Source organism: Thermobia domestica, chromosome 4, assembly GCF_964235325.1.
Source record: "Thermobia domestica chromosome 4, izTheDome1.hap1.1, whole genome shotgun sequence".
Taxonomy (NCBI): Eukaryota; Metazoa; Arthropoda; class Insecta; order Zygentoma; family Lepismatidae; genus Thermobia; species Thermobia domestica.
In genome coordinates, this window is record NC_137457.1 from 8,279,628 (window position 1) to 8,297,844 (window position 18,217).

Consider the following 18,217-nt stretch of genomic DNA (forward strand, 5'->3'; position numbering starts at 1 on the left):
TGATGCGCTGGGTTTGGACTCAGTAAAACTTCTTATTTTTGAGTTTTTCTCGATTAATACTGCAACTATTGTTTTTAGGTGTCACTCGTACATGTTAAATTTAATTATATTCACCAACTATACACCGATGTTCTATTAATTTTCCACTTTCACAAACAAAATGTCCCTCGGATCGGGATACGTGTTGCACTTCTTAAATCCTAGGTCCCGATTACTTGGCGCACTTCTTGGTTACACAAAGCACGTGAGAAGAGTATACTTGAGACGTAACGCAGTTTCTGATTGGTCACTAATTGAAAAGTTGTCCAATCATCACTAGCTTTAGGAAGTCACCGGAAATACGAAATGATCTAGCAGTTTCTGAAGTGTTCTGGAAACTACACAACCGGAAGTTTCAATATATTCGAGACAAAGAACTGTTGCTTTGCACACACACACATTCACAAGGAAAGTCAGTTTGTGGTGTCGAGGAGATGTCATGTACTGAAAGAGTACGATCATAGTTTCCAACTGCTAAGTTTGTCACCAAAAGTCAATTATGAATTTAATAAAATGTGCGCATTAATTTTTCTTGCTTCGATGGTCGATAGCAAACATTGATTTTAGTTCTCATTTTCTAATGTCACTTGCACAAAGATATATCATTTTCAGAATGTGCATACAGCTGATAACTAACTCAACTTTATGTAATAAATCAGTAATCTACTTTGTAGAATTTAGGATTTCTGTGCTTTCGGCGTTTGTGATTATTTAGTCCTTCACGTATGAGTTATAACGTCCCTCGTCGAGCACACTAGCGGGAAAAAAGGAAAGGAAGAAAAAATTGGGGAAGAAAGGAAGCACCCTGAGAGCCAAGTTAGGTATCACCCCAGAATGTAATCGGTACGAATGAGAAAAATCCAAGGAAACCTCATTCAGGATGGCTGGTCTGAAAAATCTTTATACAATTTTTCGATCGAGTGCCCCACGGGGAATCAAAGCCGATACCGCTCTCACCGAACGCCAGAGCGTTAGCTACTACGTTACACGGGGCCACATATAAGCAACTTAAGTCCTGTAGCCTAGTGCGAGGTTAACGAAGGTGGAGATGTTAAATGATTCTTTTCTTCTATATATATTAATAAAATATTTCAATGACCTGAAACCTTAAACCTCTTACATTATTCTTCCTTACCTGCAATAGTACGATCATCTGATCTAAATCAAAATGTGGCTGACAAGCTGGTACTAAATGAAGAAACGTGTTGACAGTCGTCAAAATCAAGAAAATCTTGTTCCTCCTGTTACACCATTTCCTCTCTGTGAAGGTTTAGAGAAAAGTTACATTTCCAGTCTTAATGCTAAGTGAACCATTGAAAAGTTTGATTTTTCTTTATAAAGATGAAAAACACTGTGTAACAAGTTTCTAAATGTTGAGGTTAGAAAGCATAACATTTGGATTCAGAAAAACGGACATATTACAATTGTACAAATTCAGAGAAAAGATATTATGTCATATTTAAAACTCATTTTTGAGGACATAGGCGTTTTTATCTTTTATCAATGTATTTGATGTGTTAATTCCTAAGAAATATCTTCTTCCTGATCCCTAAGAGATTTCGAATTAGATAATATAATAATTGGACCAAACTTATTCAAAATATCTCACACATTGATCTATGATTTCTTTCTACTACTTCAGAGTTTATTAGGGACCTAACTCTAATGGCTGATCTTTCCTTATCTAAACATACAACATCAAAATACAGAGTGACAAACAAAATATTTATAAATTATTCATCAATTTGAGACATTCAAAATAGGTGGGGTTCTGTGGAGAAATTATCTCTTCAATTTTTCCGAGCACGTTTCTATTATTTTTCACTAGTCTAGTACATAAGCTCATGTATGAGACGAATCGAACTTTGTACGTCAACGAAATGTTACATTATTTAAAGGTTCAATGGTTGTTTTGTTATTTCAGATGAAACTTGAACATTGACTAGAACGACTATAAAACAATATAACTATAGCTTATCACCAAAGTTGGGCCGCGGTGGCTCACTGGTAGAGCGTTCACCTCTGGTGTATGGGGTGGCGGGTTCAAATCCTGCTCCCGCCAACTGAACTTTGGGTGGACAAACACCATGTGCGTGGGGTTCCTCGGGGTTTTCCCGTTCTCCCCCACTTTCTTGATTCCACAATTTCATTCATTTTTCATAATCACCGTTTCCTTTAGCCTAACCGGCATATGCGTGGGACGTAAAACTCAAAAATTTCATTTCATTTTTCTTATCACCAAAAATAAGTTATACCGCAGTTTACACAGGGAAAATACCAATAATAATAGCTATAACAGTTCTAGTAGAGCAGCATGATGCCAGTTCTGTTGCTAACTATGTAACTCTATGGCTTGTGGAACTCGGAGATTCAATGCCGCGTTTACAAAAGATCTCCACTTGGGATGTATGTTGATAATTTCGGGTGAAATATTCTGAACAATAAAATTATCTTAATGCTTCATGTTTTGGTATGAATAATGTTTGATAAAACTTCTTAACACTCTACAGTACAAATGAAATTGGGAAGAAGGGACAACTGATACATGCAATTTGTCGCTCTTCACGTGACCACTGTAGCAAGTGTCAAATTTCTCACATATTTTAATTCTCTAATTTCCCTTTTTGGGAAACAATATCGTCTTGAATAGAGAACTAGTGACTTATAGTATAAATTGTTTATGTACCCGAATAAAAAATCCTTTTTTTGTTATTGCCTAGTTTTTAGAAATAATTAAATACACGGCGTGAGGTAAACACATATGACGGATGGTAAAGCTGGCATTTACTGAGCTTCAAACTTTACAAATTTTATTGGGTATTATGTTTCACAAATAGTATTATGCAAATCGCACACTACGGATAAATATGCCACTGTGGTATATCTCCATTACAATGGTCTTTTGCAACTCAAAAAGTATAGAATTATAACCTAGCTAAATGGAAAATTTACAATTAAATAGGTAAATACTGGAACAACTTGAACTAGGAAGAATCCTAAAAGGCGTGAATGTAACGTTTTGTCATTAAAATGGTGACTTTATGAGATTTATTTCAGAGTCAATCACATGGCAGATCAACTTAATTACATTAATGTTTTGAGAGAACTTTGTATTCGAGCAAAGTATCCCCTAAATATATTAATAATTATTTCGGTTATATTATCAAAGAGGTTTTTGTTTCCAAGTTAGTGATCCTCGCTCTCAAGAAATTATATATGTTCTTGGATCAATTGGAGTCGGGTAAATATTGATAAAAGTCAGAAGCCTGAATAGTTGTTCATCTGTCGTTCACCGGAAGGTAATTTCATATTCCAATTATATCGTCATTTGTATTCACTATTCAAGGAATACTTTCTTTTCAACTACTTTAAGTAATACTAGCAGTACAAGTCATACTTGCAATTTCAAGATTATTTGAATTTTTCTTTTTTATCACAAGTTTCTTGAATTTAGTAGTATATAGTGCTCGAAGTAACCCTTCTGGAGTTTGTATTAAGTCTGCTGATGAGGTTGCACTGAAATTGTTCTCGTACCTAGGTAATACGGAATAACTTCCAGTCCCAAAATGTATAATGCGTATAATTAATATAGTCTGATTTTCTGAGGAGAAATGCACCCACAAATTTTGAAAGAGTCTGAGGAAAGAATCATTACTTGAACATCATACTGGTTTCAGTTATGTCACTGTATCATCTTGGCTAAATCTTATTTCAGAATATGACCACTTTTCTACACATAGGAAAGAGTTGTAATACAACCGTTTTCAGAGAACTTGTAGAGCGAGTTTGTTTGCATGTACTTTCTTCCATATAAAACTATCCATTTAAAACTTTTGTGCTAAATCTAGTTCTAAAAAGTTCCTCTGTGTCCACACATCTTTCAACTCAATATATTCAAAGTGTTCTCTGGTGGCTAATCAGTTACCGTACTCACCTTTGGCGTGGGAGACAAGCGTTTGAATCCAGAAGGAGATCATATAGTCGGATTCCACGTCAACCCTTTATTGGTCAATGTTGATCTCATGCAGTATCGCATTCCATTGCGTTATCCACACGAATTATAATTTCAGTGATCATTTAATTGGCATGATTGCTTTCATACAATATTAATATACATGATTTGCGGATTGCTTCTTTAGATACTTCTAATCTTCGTCAACAGGGGACAGTAAAATTTAGTATTGTAGAAGCTTTATCTCCTACGTTCCGCGAAAATTTTCTTTTAATTCTTTTATTTGTGGTTTCTTGCTCTGTAGGAAAATATTTCAACGAAACTGTTGCTAATTACTAAGCGCTTTAAACTACTTCAACTCTACAAGGATAGGAGAAGTGATTCATTAACTGTAATCACATATTAGTTTACTCCAAATCTGCTATTACACGCACTATACTTTCTATAAATATATAAAATATAGCTATTTCATGTGAAGGCCACTGATTACTTTAATTGAGCGAGGAACAAGATGATTTATGTTCTTCATCTGATCATATAAATATGGATGGTAAGTTCATTTATTTTCTCTTCAAGGCATAAAAGAGTTAACCTATCCGCTTTAAATACCATTGTACATTTATTTCTCCAATGTTTACAATATGTACTGGTGAGAATGTTTCCAACACTTTTCGGAACATTACGAATTCTCTGTTTTGATTGATCAATTCTTTTCTGGCTATCATCTAGTGTAAGACTTATTTGCAATGCTACAACTTTTTAATCATACAATGTGTCTTTTCTTCAAGGGTTGAATCATGTATATCAATATTAACAACTGTGCATAAACAAATCCTTGCAACAAATTAAGAGGAAACGTTTCAGTTTTAAACCTTTTATGTTTGAATGTTCTTTTGTCAAGGATATATCCATTTTCAGATTATCTGTGTAGCTAATAATGTATCTAACGTTATCAAATAAATTGATACGTTGCTTTGATCCTGTAGCTAGTCGAGGTCGAAGTAGGACGGGCGTGTCTACAAATTTAAGACCAATACCTAAACAACTTCATAAACAACTTACCTGATTCCTAATTACTCTCAATATTATTTTCATCTGAATCTAAACCTAAATGTGATGTACCAACAGCTACAAGATGTACAAATATGTGGACACTCGTGAAAACAAAATCACCTGCTGTTATTCCAGTTACACCATTTCATATCTATGAAGCATTAGAGCAATCTTATTTTTAAGCTTAATCCTATATTAATTATATCAATAAATTAGTCTTTATTTCCCCACTATAACACAAGGATTCTACCAAGTTATTTTCGCTCAACTTTACTGTTTCTCGTCCTCTCCGGAAACGGCAGATGACAAATATTTATTGGTAGCAGTATTATTGATATCAGGTGCTGCTTGATGTCTAAATCTTACGTAGTCAAAATCGGTACATAAAAGTATTGCAATCCTTTCTTGAAACATCATTAGACAATTATTTAATTATTTAAACATTTGAATAGATACGTTGAATCCCAGTACGTAATCACGTATCCAATCATTGCATGATTCTAAAACATGAATATTTTTTTTTGATTCCTTTAACTCAAATCCTATCTAAACCCACGAAATTAATCCCAGTTTCGGACTTACACGATGCCTTAAGTCTTTCTTTAGACAAGTTAAGTTGTAGAGTATAAACGTTGTAATGCAATAATATCGCTGACATCTGGCTCATAGTTATACTTACTACATTGATGTAATTAAATACTGAAAAAGACCTCATTATTTATATTTTCACTGGTAACAGAAAGCGTGTTTATTTTGGTGAAGTTCCAAGAAAAATGAATTTTCGGTTCGTTATATTTGTGCCACCTCTTAGAGTTAAAATTCTTGCCAGTAGAACATCAGATTTAGGAAAGAAATGAAGAATTTGTAACATTAATCTAATATCCAATTTCTGATCATTGAGCATAGCATGATTTATAGTAAATCAATATCGTTTAAGGTCACAAGTTTTTATTAATTCAAGTCTTTCAGTAACGACTTATAAATAATAGTTGTATAGTTTGAAAATATGTAAACCTTCTCTATAGTAATATTCTTAATATTTGGAATACAATACTTAAAATTTGCACTTAGCACACCCTGTAAGATATTAGAAGGATGCACATTCTGAGTAATATGGACTGAAAAAAAATGCATAGGTACCTTATTTGTATTTTCACTACCATTTTGTAATAAGAACATTTAAATATATACATTTGGGAAGTTTCACATATTTTTGCTTCATAAAGAAGGAAAACTACTCTATAGTAATTTTCTAAATCTTAGATGAGAAAACATAACATTTTGATTCAGCGAAACCAATCATATATAAGAATTGAGGAAATTCTAAAAAAATGACTTAAATACGAAAAAATAATTTTATTGAAATCTTAAATATAATATTCAGTACTTTGCAAATATTGATTCAGTGCCAAGTGGTAACGATAGTAACTGTCCATCTGGTACTTCTACAACTGCTAATCCATTTGCCCCGTTCCCATTTCGGAAAGTATTATATAAACGCCAGAGGCTTAGCTATACATATTAGTAAGAAACATCGGGTTGAGGGTGATAATAATGTTTGCTCTAATATCACCAATAATGCCTGGGTTCAAAGTAAAACTGCAAATGTTATCGACACTAATAGAAGTAGCAGCACACAAGTTTTGCCGATTTCTTACCCGGGCAAGATATTAATCTCAGTAAGGTCCTCTGCACATATTTTAAGACGTTTTCCACAAAGTGCTCCATAAACGGTGGCTGATGCACTCGCAGAGGTCTGAAATCAATAACAATTTATAATAATATAAAAGATTGAATCAACTTATATCTAATCCCATTTGTTGCTTTAAGTGCTCCGAAACAATCTAATGATATTAAGAATCTGACTTCTTGGGTGCAGCAACGAGTTCGCATCTAGTAAAATGGTCATGACACCATAACTTCGACTTCAACAAAGATCAAGATATCTCGATCAAACCAGAAGTATTTCCATTTGAAGATTGTAGAGAATAAACTTGCCGATGGTGAAATTCGTGGAGCAGCCTCTCTTCTAATTTCTGATGATATGGTTGTAGCCCCGGGCACCTCTGTCTGGGAGAAATCCATCTCATCTTCGAAATTTTATTTCGCCGAATTTTCGTGATGATCGACACATTTTTCAAGGTGTTTAGGCTATTGAGGTTCAAAACCAAATTAACTCCTTATTGTCGGGCATCCAAGGAGGTCTAAATGGGCTTTGTCCCGATTTATTACAGACCTTTTTGTTTTAACTACTATAGTGTTGTGGTTATTTGTTCGCTACAGACGAAACTTCAACTTTAGTAAAAATGAAAATAAAATAATATTGATGTAGCCTATCATCAAATCTAACTTATACCACAGTTTACACATTTAAAATAACATTAATATATGCGACGCCAGTTTTAAAAGAGCAGCATCAGGCAATTCTATTGCTAATATAATCCATTAATCTCATTGTTCCCCAATTCAAGGAAACTACAAACATTATTATTTGTTTCGTTGAAGAATATGACTATCAAATGTGGCGACGCCTTTCATATGGATGATTCTACTTTCGGGCCTCTTAAAAGGATGCAAACATGATTTGTCAACACAATAACCGCTCTTTAAAGGTACTTCAAGCAAAAGTTGAACAATAAACATGTAAGAGATGTCAGACGCAGTGGAAACTGGCATATCAGGCAATGATCTGGAGATATACAGTCACATTGAGCATGATACTAAAGTGGCTTAATGAAATTCCACACAACCGAAAGCATTAATTTATTCCGGTATAGAAGCATCCATATCCGAAGATAGATATTAGTACATGTCAATCAAATTTTGAAACACAAGCTTCTCTTAAAATTAAAACGTAAGTTTATAAGAATCGTACCCATTTCAAATTCAAAGATCACTTGTTAAAGATAATTTCCAACTTTGATGCTCTTCATGCAATATTGTCAAAAATACATATCTAACTCTGATGCTAAATTTCTTGTGTATTAAAGTTTTATTTTTGAGAGATACGATTCTGATAGATTGTAGTACCGCTTATATACATAATATTTAAGGAGTCATTACTGTATTATCTCTTATTTACTTAATCTGTAATACAATTTAGAGCTTAAAACAATTTTTGAAAAAAATATTCGTTACCAGGATGTCCTTTTCCACGAATAACTGTCTCTTTATATTTACAATATAATAGTGGTGTGAAGATATATGTAATTGGATACATTATGAGGAGTTTTATTTTCTACTTTGGTGAATTCAGTGAAAAGCATAATCGTTTGTTTAATGTTGAGTCATTTCAATTTTTTTCTAAGTTCATTTACTTTTCCTAGAAGGAACTTTTCTTGCTGTCTGTCATTTCTTTCCTACACATGCAATTTCTTAACTAATAGAAACAACAGATTATTTTCTCTTCAGCATTCCTATCATCACCTCGCCATTGGTTAATCTATGAGTATACACTTTTTAACGAGACAGAAGAAACAGTTAATGATCTAGGATATTAACCCGGACAGAACATTGAACAAAACCGTTGGGAGAGTTTTGGAAGAGGTAGTTGGTTTTGGATTTCAGACGAGGCAAAATCTAAGAGCGCGAACTATAATTTCGAACTTATCAAAAGTCATACCTCGCTCTAGCTTAGAGTGCATTTGTCTTAGCTAGCGTTACATAGCTATTGACTACAATGAGTTGCTCATTACAAGCAATCTCGAATTTAATTGAATTAATCGTCGTCGTAATATTGGTTTTCCTGTTTGGACTTCGTTGCCCTTTAACTCCCGGTTACTACGACGCTTAAAAGACCAAAGAGTCTAATGGATGAACACCGACCCATTGAAAGGATTTATTGAGGAAGAAACACCGAGGTCTACAAGTAAGTACTAGTAGATTAACCGATCTCAATCGCTATTTCCTTCTCACCCATCTCAACCCCTTTTGACATCACAGTCTGTCTCTTTTGTATATGTCCGGTTTCATTTGTATGCAACCCAGGTCTGATCACATATTCTATGCTGTTCCGAATTCAGTATTTACAAAATCCTGGGCGCAACTTGTCAGTTCTGAAATCCCTTAGTGTACGATTTGTTAACACGTTATCTGAGCTTTCGAACTGACAAGGGCCGACTGCACAGCGGTATTAGTCAAGAACATTAATTATCAATAGTAACTCACTTAGGTATTCGTATTGATAGAAAAGATCTCATATTCTATCTCACGTAATTGTTACTAATTCAAAATTCTCGTATATTCTATTATTAGGAAGTGAGTTTGGTAGCAGTGGTTCTTGGGGCGGTGGCTCTGGCTTTGGCGGAAGTTCTAAGTGGAAAGGAGGAGGAGGAGGGGGTGGTGGAGGAGGAGGAGGTTGGAGTCAAGGTAAAGTTTTTAATTTAAAATTTTAAAATTTAAAATATGTAAGTTGGCTTTTTAAAAATAAATGTCATAAGGAAATGTTTTATATTCTAGAGGTATGCTGATAATTTTTGTTAAGTACTGTAAACAATTTGCATTATTTGGAAGCTTTTTTGTGTATGAATAATGTATGCTGAAACGTCTTAACACCCTACAGTACAATTCAAATCAGGCAGGACAGCCAACTTGTACATTCTATTTGTTTTCCTCACGTGACCACCGCACCAAGTGAGAAATTTCTCACATTTTTTAATTCTCAATTTTTCCTTTGTAGAAAGCAATATCACATTGGATGTAGAATTAGTGATTTAGAGTAAATTGTTTTTGTACTCTAATAAAAGACTCCTCCGTTTTCATTATTCCATCGTTGAAGGAAATAATCAGAGATGCCGTAAGGTAAACGCCATATGACATGGCAAGATTCATATTTACCGAGCTTTAAACAATGCAGAATTTCTTGGGCTTTATGTTTCACGAATTGCGCTTTGCTAATTCCATGCTATTGATAAGCATGCCACTCTGGTATATCTTCACTGCAATGGTCTTTTACCACAGAAATACTATACAACTATGACCTAATTAAATAGATTGTATATAATCAAGTATAGATAAATACTAGAACCACTTCAAATAACAAGAGTTCTCAAAGAAAATATGTGAGTTTCTGTCACGAAATTTGTCATTTTCATTTTATGAGATTACTGATTTAATCACAGTGATTATATTAAATTCCATTGACAGATTAGCTAAATTACATTAATATTTTGAATGACTCCTGTATTCGAAAAGCACATACCTTAATTATTTCGGTGGTTAACAAAAAGTGAATTTTATGGGGATATATCCAGGGCCGGATTTAGCATTTTGGCGCCCCTATGCCCAATATTTTTTCCCGACCCTAGTCTGGTTAAAGTTACTTTCCTAAAAACCTTTATTAAAAAATTACAGCCAGTTCTCCCGTGTTTGAGATTAATGTTGTAACGAAGTTGATGCATAATGTTGAAAAATAGTTTAACTTTATCAACAATTATTTGTTCCAATGAACTTTAAAATCAAAACGCTTTATTAGCCTGATTTTTTTAATCAATTCAAAAAATATGTTAAGTTATGGCTATTTTTATTTCTAAATATTTTTTTATTTTTTTCTCGGCCGTGCGCCCCTGGGAGCTTGCGCCCATAGGCCCGGGGCTACCGGGCCTATTGGGAAATCCGACCCTGGATATATCATGAAATTAATGAATGTACTGATTTGTATCAATTCCCCTATGCAAAATAGTTTATAAAAATCGAGAGCGTGGACAATTCTTCATCTGTGATTAATCAGAAGGTATTTTATGGTTCTAATTATGTAGTGATTAATAATTACTAAACCTGAAGTGTTTTCTTTAAAGGTACGAAAACAATCTAAATTAGGCTTAGAAATTAAATATCATTTGCATTTTATATATATATATTCGCCGTTGAGATTAAATGTCCTCAGAGTTTCCGATTGTCTCCTGCCCACGAAGATTGTGCCTAGCATGAGAATCTTCTAACCCAGTAGAATTGACAACACTGCAGCTTGTCGTACTGGTACCGCTTTGCTGCCAACTCCGTACTCGAATGTCAGCTGACCTCAGCATATCACTGAGAGATAAAGGTCTACCAGCAGCATTAATATTATCACTAATAGGCGAACTTAAAGTATACATTATAGGAACTGTCACTCCTTTTTGATTCAAAGTTAGTTTATTAGAACATATGTCCATCTGAGCCTGTATAGCTTTAAAGATCTTTTATTCCCAAATTAAAGACTGGTTCCGAATTGTCCACCAAAAAAATTTTCACTTTGTAAATCTTAGTACGGAATTTCATAAACAAATAGACAAACGAAGTTAATGTAATCACTTTTTGTCCAAACCTGTACCGGTAAACTGTTTATTAAATGGTCTTATACGGTTCTTTAAAGTTTTGATGCACTTTTTCACTATTATTATTATTATTATTATTATTATTATTATTATTATTATTATTATTATTATTATTATTATTCACTCTTGTTTACTAACCAATGACACAGAACTACAAGTACCTATTACCCCATAAAGACTTTTTCCTAAACAATAAGCACGAACAAACACAGCAATCAGTATATCCTTCTTGTTACTATTAGATGATTTCGTAATGTTTATTTTCATTACATTGTTTTTCTTGAAGAGCACTTGTTTAGATCAATTTTCGGGCTGGAGTTGAACCTGTGCACCAGTCATACTATTCGTATTACGTTGCCTATCAACCCAGCGTTTACGTTGAAATTCCCCTCTTCTGCACAATTCATAATGACACTGAGCATAACGATGATTCCCACTACACATATATAAAGTTATTCTTTCCTTTTCTGATACACTATTCTTTTGTATCAACGAATTATAAAAGTGATTACATTAGTTTCGTGTGTCTATTTGTTTATGAGATCTCATACTAAGGTTTACAAAGTGAAAATGTTTTTGACGGACAATTTGGAACCAGTCTATATTTTGGGAATAAAAGATCTTAAAGCTATACAGGAGCAGATAGACATATGATCTAATTCCGCTTATGAATATCATATTTACGTACTTCATCTAACAACTGCTCTAAATTAACCGGCATATTATTTTTAAATAATTCAAATTTTATCTGCGGATTTATACCATTGATCACAATATCAAATATTAATACACAATTATGTTGTGCATTATACACTTCAAAACAGTCTATAACATCAGTAACATATGTCATGGTGTTTTCGTTTCTACGTTTTAATCGCTCTATGTAACGAGGTTTAATTTCTCTCTTTCCCAATGGCGATATAAACCTATTTAATAACACCGTATAACCTTCTAACAAGTCATGTGTTCGCTGATATAATGTTTGCAACTCCTCACGCAATACCCAGTAGTCATACTTAAGGCAGCTATTAAAACAGCCTCTCTAGGATACATATTTAATTTTACGATTCTATGAACTGAAGTAAATACAAAAATAATTCGACATCATTTTGTCCATTACATATCAGAACATTATTTATTTTAGTAGAAGGACTACTAGCAGCAGGATTTAAAGTTAACTTGTCAAAGCAAGTATTAAAAGTTGAAACAGCTGATTCCCTAAGGCTCTTTCACTTTCGTTTTCCCTATCGGTGCTTCCACAAACACGTTGCTTATCAAATGAGCGATATTGTAGCTATGTTGTTACTTCTCTATCAACTTCCTTCTTTTCTTGTCTTACATCAACACTCACACTAACAACACGTCTCGGGTTCAAGGTCGAACACTGTAGGTAGTTCTGTAGATTGCCACAACAGCGCTATAGTCGGCCTATCTTCCCGACATCTATACAATTCAATACGCTATTTTTTATCAGACTCATTACACTAGTCAACTTTATGCTCTCTTCACGGTATTTTATTTCTTATTTTGAATCTTTACGTTAAAGAACAAGTTTAATGATAGGAAAAGGAAATTGTAAATAGTCAAAAAGTAAAAGCTAAACATGAATATTTAGAAAACTGTGGAATTAGAAGATATCATATTGATCGAGATAAAATCGAAGGTAAGAAATATGGTACGTTAGATGAAAAGTAATGATACCGATTACACTTAAAAGATAATTGCATTACATAATTCAGGAACGCAAAAGTTGTAAAGTAGATATCAGTTACCCTCAAATTTTAAATATTAAATCTTTACTTTTGACAATAGCCTTAAAAGTTAGTGTGAAACCAAATGTAAGTTATGTTAAACACTATTATAACTTTCTAAATTTTAACTGAATTCAAAGCCCTGTGGTAGAGAAAACCTAGTCTTTAGTAATTCTATCAAAATGTGTTATAATTACATTAGTTAAATTTAAAAAGTCTTAAAAATAATCTTTTTCTTTATTTACAAAATAATCCCGTCAAATAAGTTCCAATTTCTGTTGTTATGAAAAAGGATTCTAAAAATAATACCTACACTTAATTATTCGTGCAATATATATATATATATATATATATATATATATATATATATATATATATATATATATATATATATATATATATATAATACCTTAAATGTACTTCTCCGACTACCATTTAAACCTTATGATATGACAAAGAATGTCAGGCTAAGTAGTGCTGAAGCTTTCTGGTTGTATAAATTTACATATAAATGATTTATTTTAAAACGATAAATTCGTGGTAGGTAGTTCGCAGGGATTGGGATTTCTAATTTATTTACTTTTCCATTAAAACAGTATGTCGGTAGAAACCATTATCTTTCGGGTGGAGAAATACTTCTTGGTATTAATGACCATGCGTACAAACGGGACTGTTTACAAGCCGTTTCAAATCAGTACCTATTACCATTTAAAATATTTTAGATGACAGACATTTATCTGCTGTTAAAATGCTAGTTGATCCCTTGTCCAATTGGAATGGTTATTGTCACATTTAATATGATAGCGGCAGTTAAATGTAGAAAGCTTCATTTCCTTAACTACAATTAGCAGAAATAGAACCCATTGGATTAAATTTTTACCTGTGTCCGAAACACTGGCATTTAAAATAATATCATACTAGATAAGTGTAACGTTTAGTCAATAAGATCCAATATCCACTAATTCTGCAAGAGCTTATAAGAATCATTGATTACATGGGAACAGATTCATCTTACTTCTTACTTTTCATTCCAGGTATTTTAATCAAACATTGAGGTTTTTAATATTTAATATATCCAAATAAAATTCGGTTTCCCACAATGCTCCGTTGAGATGAATAACTTAAATTTATCTATTCCTTGTAGATTCTCCTTTGCTTCTGAACTTTTATTTAGACAAACAACGTGTAATTCTTTTAGCAAAGGAAGTAATACGTGAAAAACACTCAAACAATTATAGTGAACACTGATTTCATTCATTTTCTTAATCACAACGTTGAACTGCGTAGCACAAGGTGCTTTGTGGCAGCACAAAAAGGTACAAAAATGAAATGAAATGAAATCTTTGAGTTTTACGTCCCACGGTTATGCCGGTTAGGCTAAAGGAGACGGTGATGATGAGTAATGAATGAAATGGTGGAATGAAGAAAGTGGGAGGAAACGGGAGAACCGCGAGAAAACCCACGCCCACGTTGTTTGTCCACCACAAAGTTCACTTGGCGGGGGCTGGGATCGAACCCGGGACCCCTAGCACCAGAGGTGAACGCTCTACCACTGAGCCACCGCGGCCCGTACAAAAAGGTACAAAATAGTACACAATTGTCAATTAGTTCAAATTAAATTTGAAGATGTTGCACTACAAATTAATTGACATGCTAAAATGTATACTGACATCAGGTAAATATTGATAATATTGATCTACCTAAGAGACTGAAGATATTCATAACACCCCATAGAAAATGTTTATGGAAACGGCAGTTACAACTCTGTATGTCATCAGAAAATAGCGTTATCGAAAGATCTTATGTTTCTTACGCCTTCTAGAAACAAAATATCAATATGACTAAGAACAAAAATAAAATAATATCAATGTTGCTTATTACCAAAAAATACGTTATAACTTCATATTACAGTAAAGGTTTACAAGCACTGTATGCGACAAAAGTTTAAGCATAGCCTCACTTGGACAAAGCTCTAAGTAAAACTTTACATTAATCACGTATGTTCTGGCGAATCTATGCCCTAGCAATGCTTGAACGTTTGTATATTTTTACCATATTTTCTCTTAAAGCAGATGCGTTTATATTATAAATTATTGCGACCTTGGATTTCTTAATCGAAGTTCGCCGTATTCTAGTAGCACAGTAAATCACCCTTAGAAAATGTTCAATTTTTTGTGAACTCTAATGAGAACAGCAAATAGTGCAATGATACAGAGAGGTTCAATCACATTGAGTATGACACTATAGTTGTGCCGTGAATTTATAATAAACCTCAGCAGCTTCAGTTTTTTCTGGTAAAATATGAACGTCTTTTGGCAGATTTTAGTCAACGCGAACCATCTATTTATTATTGGATGAATATCTATTTGAAAGTTAATAAGTTCGTGTAAAGATTATATACACTTTTAAATCTCTTTCACTGAAAAATGTTCTTGTAAAGAATAATATTCTTCCTTGATGACGACTCCGTAACATTGTTTAAAATAGCGATATTTGCGAAGCTATAACCCTTGCACATCAAAATATTACATCTCCCTAAAATAAAAAAAATGACTCAGCTAGGTATCGTTACTCTTTTGCACAAGTATTTAATAAAGTGTTGAAATTTAGAGCTGACAGCAAGTGTTCCAATGCTAGCTGGATATATTATTTTCCCTTAATTACTGTCCTTTATATCTACAATGTTATAGGAGTATTGGTCAACGGTAGTGTTATTGTGTAGTATTATTAATACTGTATAGAAGATTTCATGTTTAATCCAAAGGTTCTTTCTGATTTCAGGTATTAATATCTTATATTTTAGGGAAGTAACTCAGGCAGCACTGGTTGGGGTGGTGGTTTTGGTGGTTCTAAGGGGAATAAAGGAGGAGGAAGTTGGAGTAATGATTATAATTTAACATTTTAAAGTATAGATGATTGAAAAAGAATTCATAAGGGAAAGTTTTTTATATGGTACAATATAGACAAATGTCACTTTCGGGTTCGGCGTTTTTTAAAACTTGTACTGCTTTGACGTTTGAGTTGAACGTTAGTGTATGATCGATATATCATAGGCCCTACATATTCTACCCAGTTTACAAATTATATTGGAGAAAGGGGTATACAACTGATACATACAATTCGTCTTTTGTCATCTTTTTGCTGTATATTTCTTCCCAAATAGTTAACTTAGTACTCAAAGCTTCTTATTCTCGAAATCAATACACTATTGACTAATTAACCCTTAGAGTACCAAGCTTAAAATGTTACGTTAAGTACTAAGCCTGAGTGATTTTGACCCCGGCGTGTTTTTTTAATCAAGTTTGACTCAGGGAGTTAAAATTTTCATAAGGGCAATGTATCTGATCGTCTTTTATATTACAGTAAATTTTATACGCTGTATCCACTGTCAGTGGCGGTTCGTGACACTTTCAAACAATACCGAAATTAGTGTACAATACTAATGTCATAATACTGTAACATTAAAAATTTATACATAGAAATACGGTGTGTTTGTTAGGAGTGATTCCTTTCACACATAGTGTTTTGATTACACCTGACAGTCCTTTCAGAGCGGTTCTCTGGTGCAGTGTGCTTTGCATAAAAACTTATGGCAGATTGCACACTTTTGCGGGGTGAAGGATCACGTGGCTGCCTAAAAAAAAACAGATATTGTAGGGAACCGAAAACTATTGTATCAGTTGCTGAGAAAGGAATGTATAGCGGTAAGTTTGGAGAGGAAAAGGGTGGGAAAAAGTTTGGTAAAATAAAACTTTCTACTACTTTCACTCCAACCAAAGTTCGGCAGAATGGGGAAGTGATTGTTGCAGGTAAAAGAAACAATAACGTTTCAATCAGCAAATTATTATTATTATTATTATTATTATTATTATTATTATTATTATAAAATATGTTATTTTGTGTGCTATGCCGCGTAGTACCAAAGCTGGGTCAAATTGCCATATTTTTGGGTATTGTATATTTATTTTATATATGAAGTCTACTGAAATGGTCTCTAAAAGTAAAAATGGTTGTTAATGGGGGAATACCTGGAATATTAACCAACTAGGGCCTTTTGAAACTATAGCATTTCTTTATAAATGTTCATCTGAGTCAAAGTGACCCAGTCTTGGTACCCTAAGGTTTAAGCTATGGTTAAAAGTGTAAATGAATTTTGCACCCAAACGAAAAGTTCTTGATTTGAGCAATTCACGTTTTTAAATAATAGTGACTGCGGAAGTATATTCACTATTATTGAAGTTAAGAAAAATATTCATTCCAAAGTTATTGCATTTTAAGCTAATGAATTTTAATGAGTTTTGCAGTTATGATGATTGTCCTCTAACAGCCGGATGTTCTTATATCTATACTGCTTTGATTGATTTGTAGCAAATTTTCTTTTGACTGGAATTTTAGTTAAAAACTATGATCCAGCTAAAGTTACTGTTAACAATTTAAATATATTTAAATAGTAAAATCATTCCCACTATCCACGATACCAACTCCAAGTAAAGTTCTTTCACGAAATTTGTGCTTTGAACCATCTGATACAGCGATACTAAAACCACAGTAAAAGCACTAACTTTTGGTCATAATTCTAATCTGACAGTGTAATGTGCTTAGATAACTTGGAGTTCCAAAACAAATATCTCATTATGTTCAGTCACTGTCACTAAATCTTGAAAGTATAGTATAGTTTACGATTTTTCGAATGTATTACACTTTTTCTTGTTTTTGCTAACGCTGAGTGATCAGTAACTGTCGGAAGAAAATAAATAAATAAATAAATAAATAAATGCGTGCAGAGTGTTCATAAACTAGATCAACAAACTTGGACACGTGATTCCCTACATTAAAATAAGGAAAAATGTTCTTATGAACTACCAATAAGAAATGCATCAATTCGGAGATAATGCTGTCGAAAACCGTGAGAAATTGCGTATATGTCCAATACTATTAGTCACTGAGCCCAAGTAGCATGTTATTGTCGCAAATTTGTAATCCGCTGTATACGAAAGTTCATCGTTATGAATCGTTAAGTGGCGTCATAAGAGAGTTCCCTATAGTAAATGTGGGATCCCGAATATTGTGAGAAAAAATGTGTCCGATTCTTGGCACAATTGAACGAC

General features: G+C 33.3%; 1 protein-coding gene across 1 annotated transcript in view; it reads left to right on the top strand.

Moving 5' to 3' along the window:
* Positions 1-18,217, top strand: part of LOC145683623 (uncharacterized) — a gene marked incomplete at its 3' end in the record, with an annotated part of 551,164 nt that overhangs the window by 214,386 nt on the left and 318,561 nt on the right. Inside the window, 1 exon segment of the mRNA XM_081754960.1 lies at positions 9,299-9,412. Within this exon segment, the coding sequence (XP_081611086.1) occupies positions 9,299-9,412 (114 nt within the window).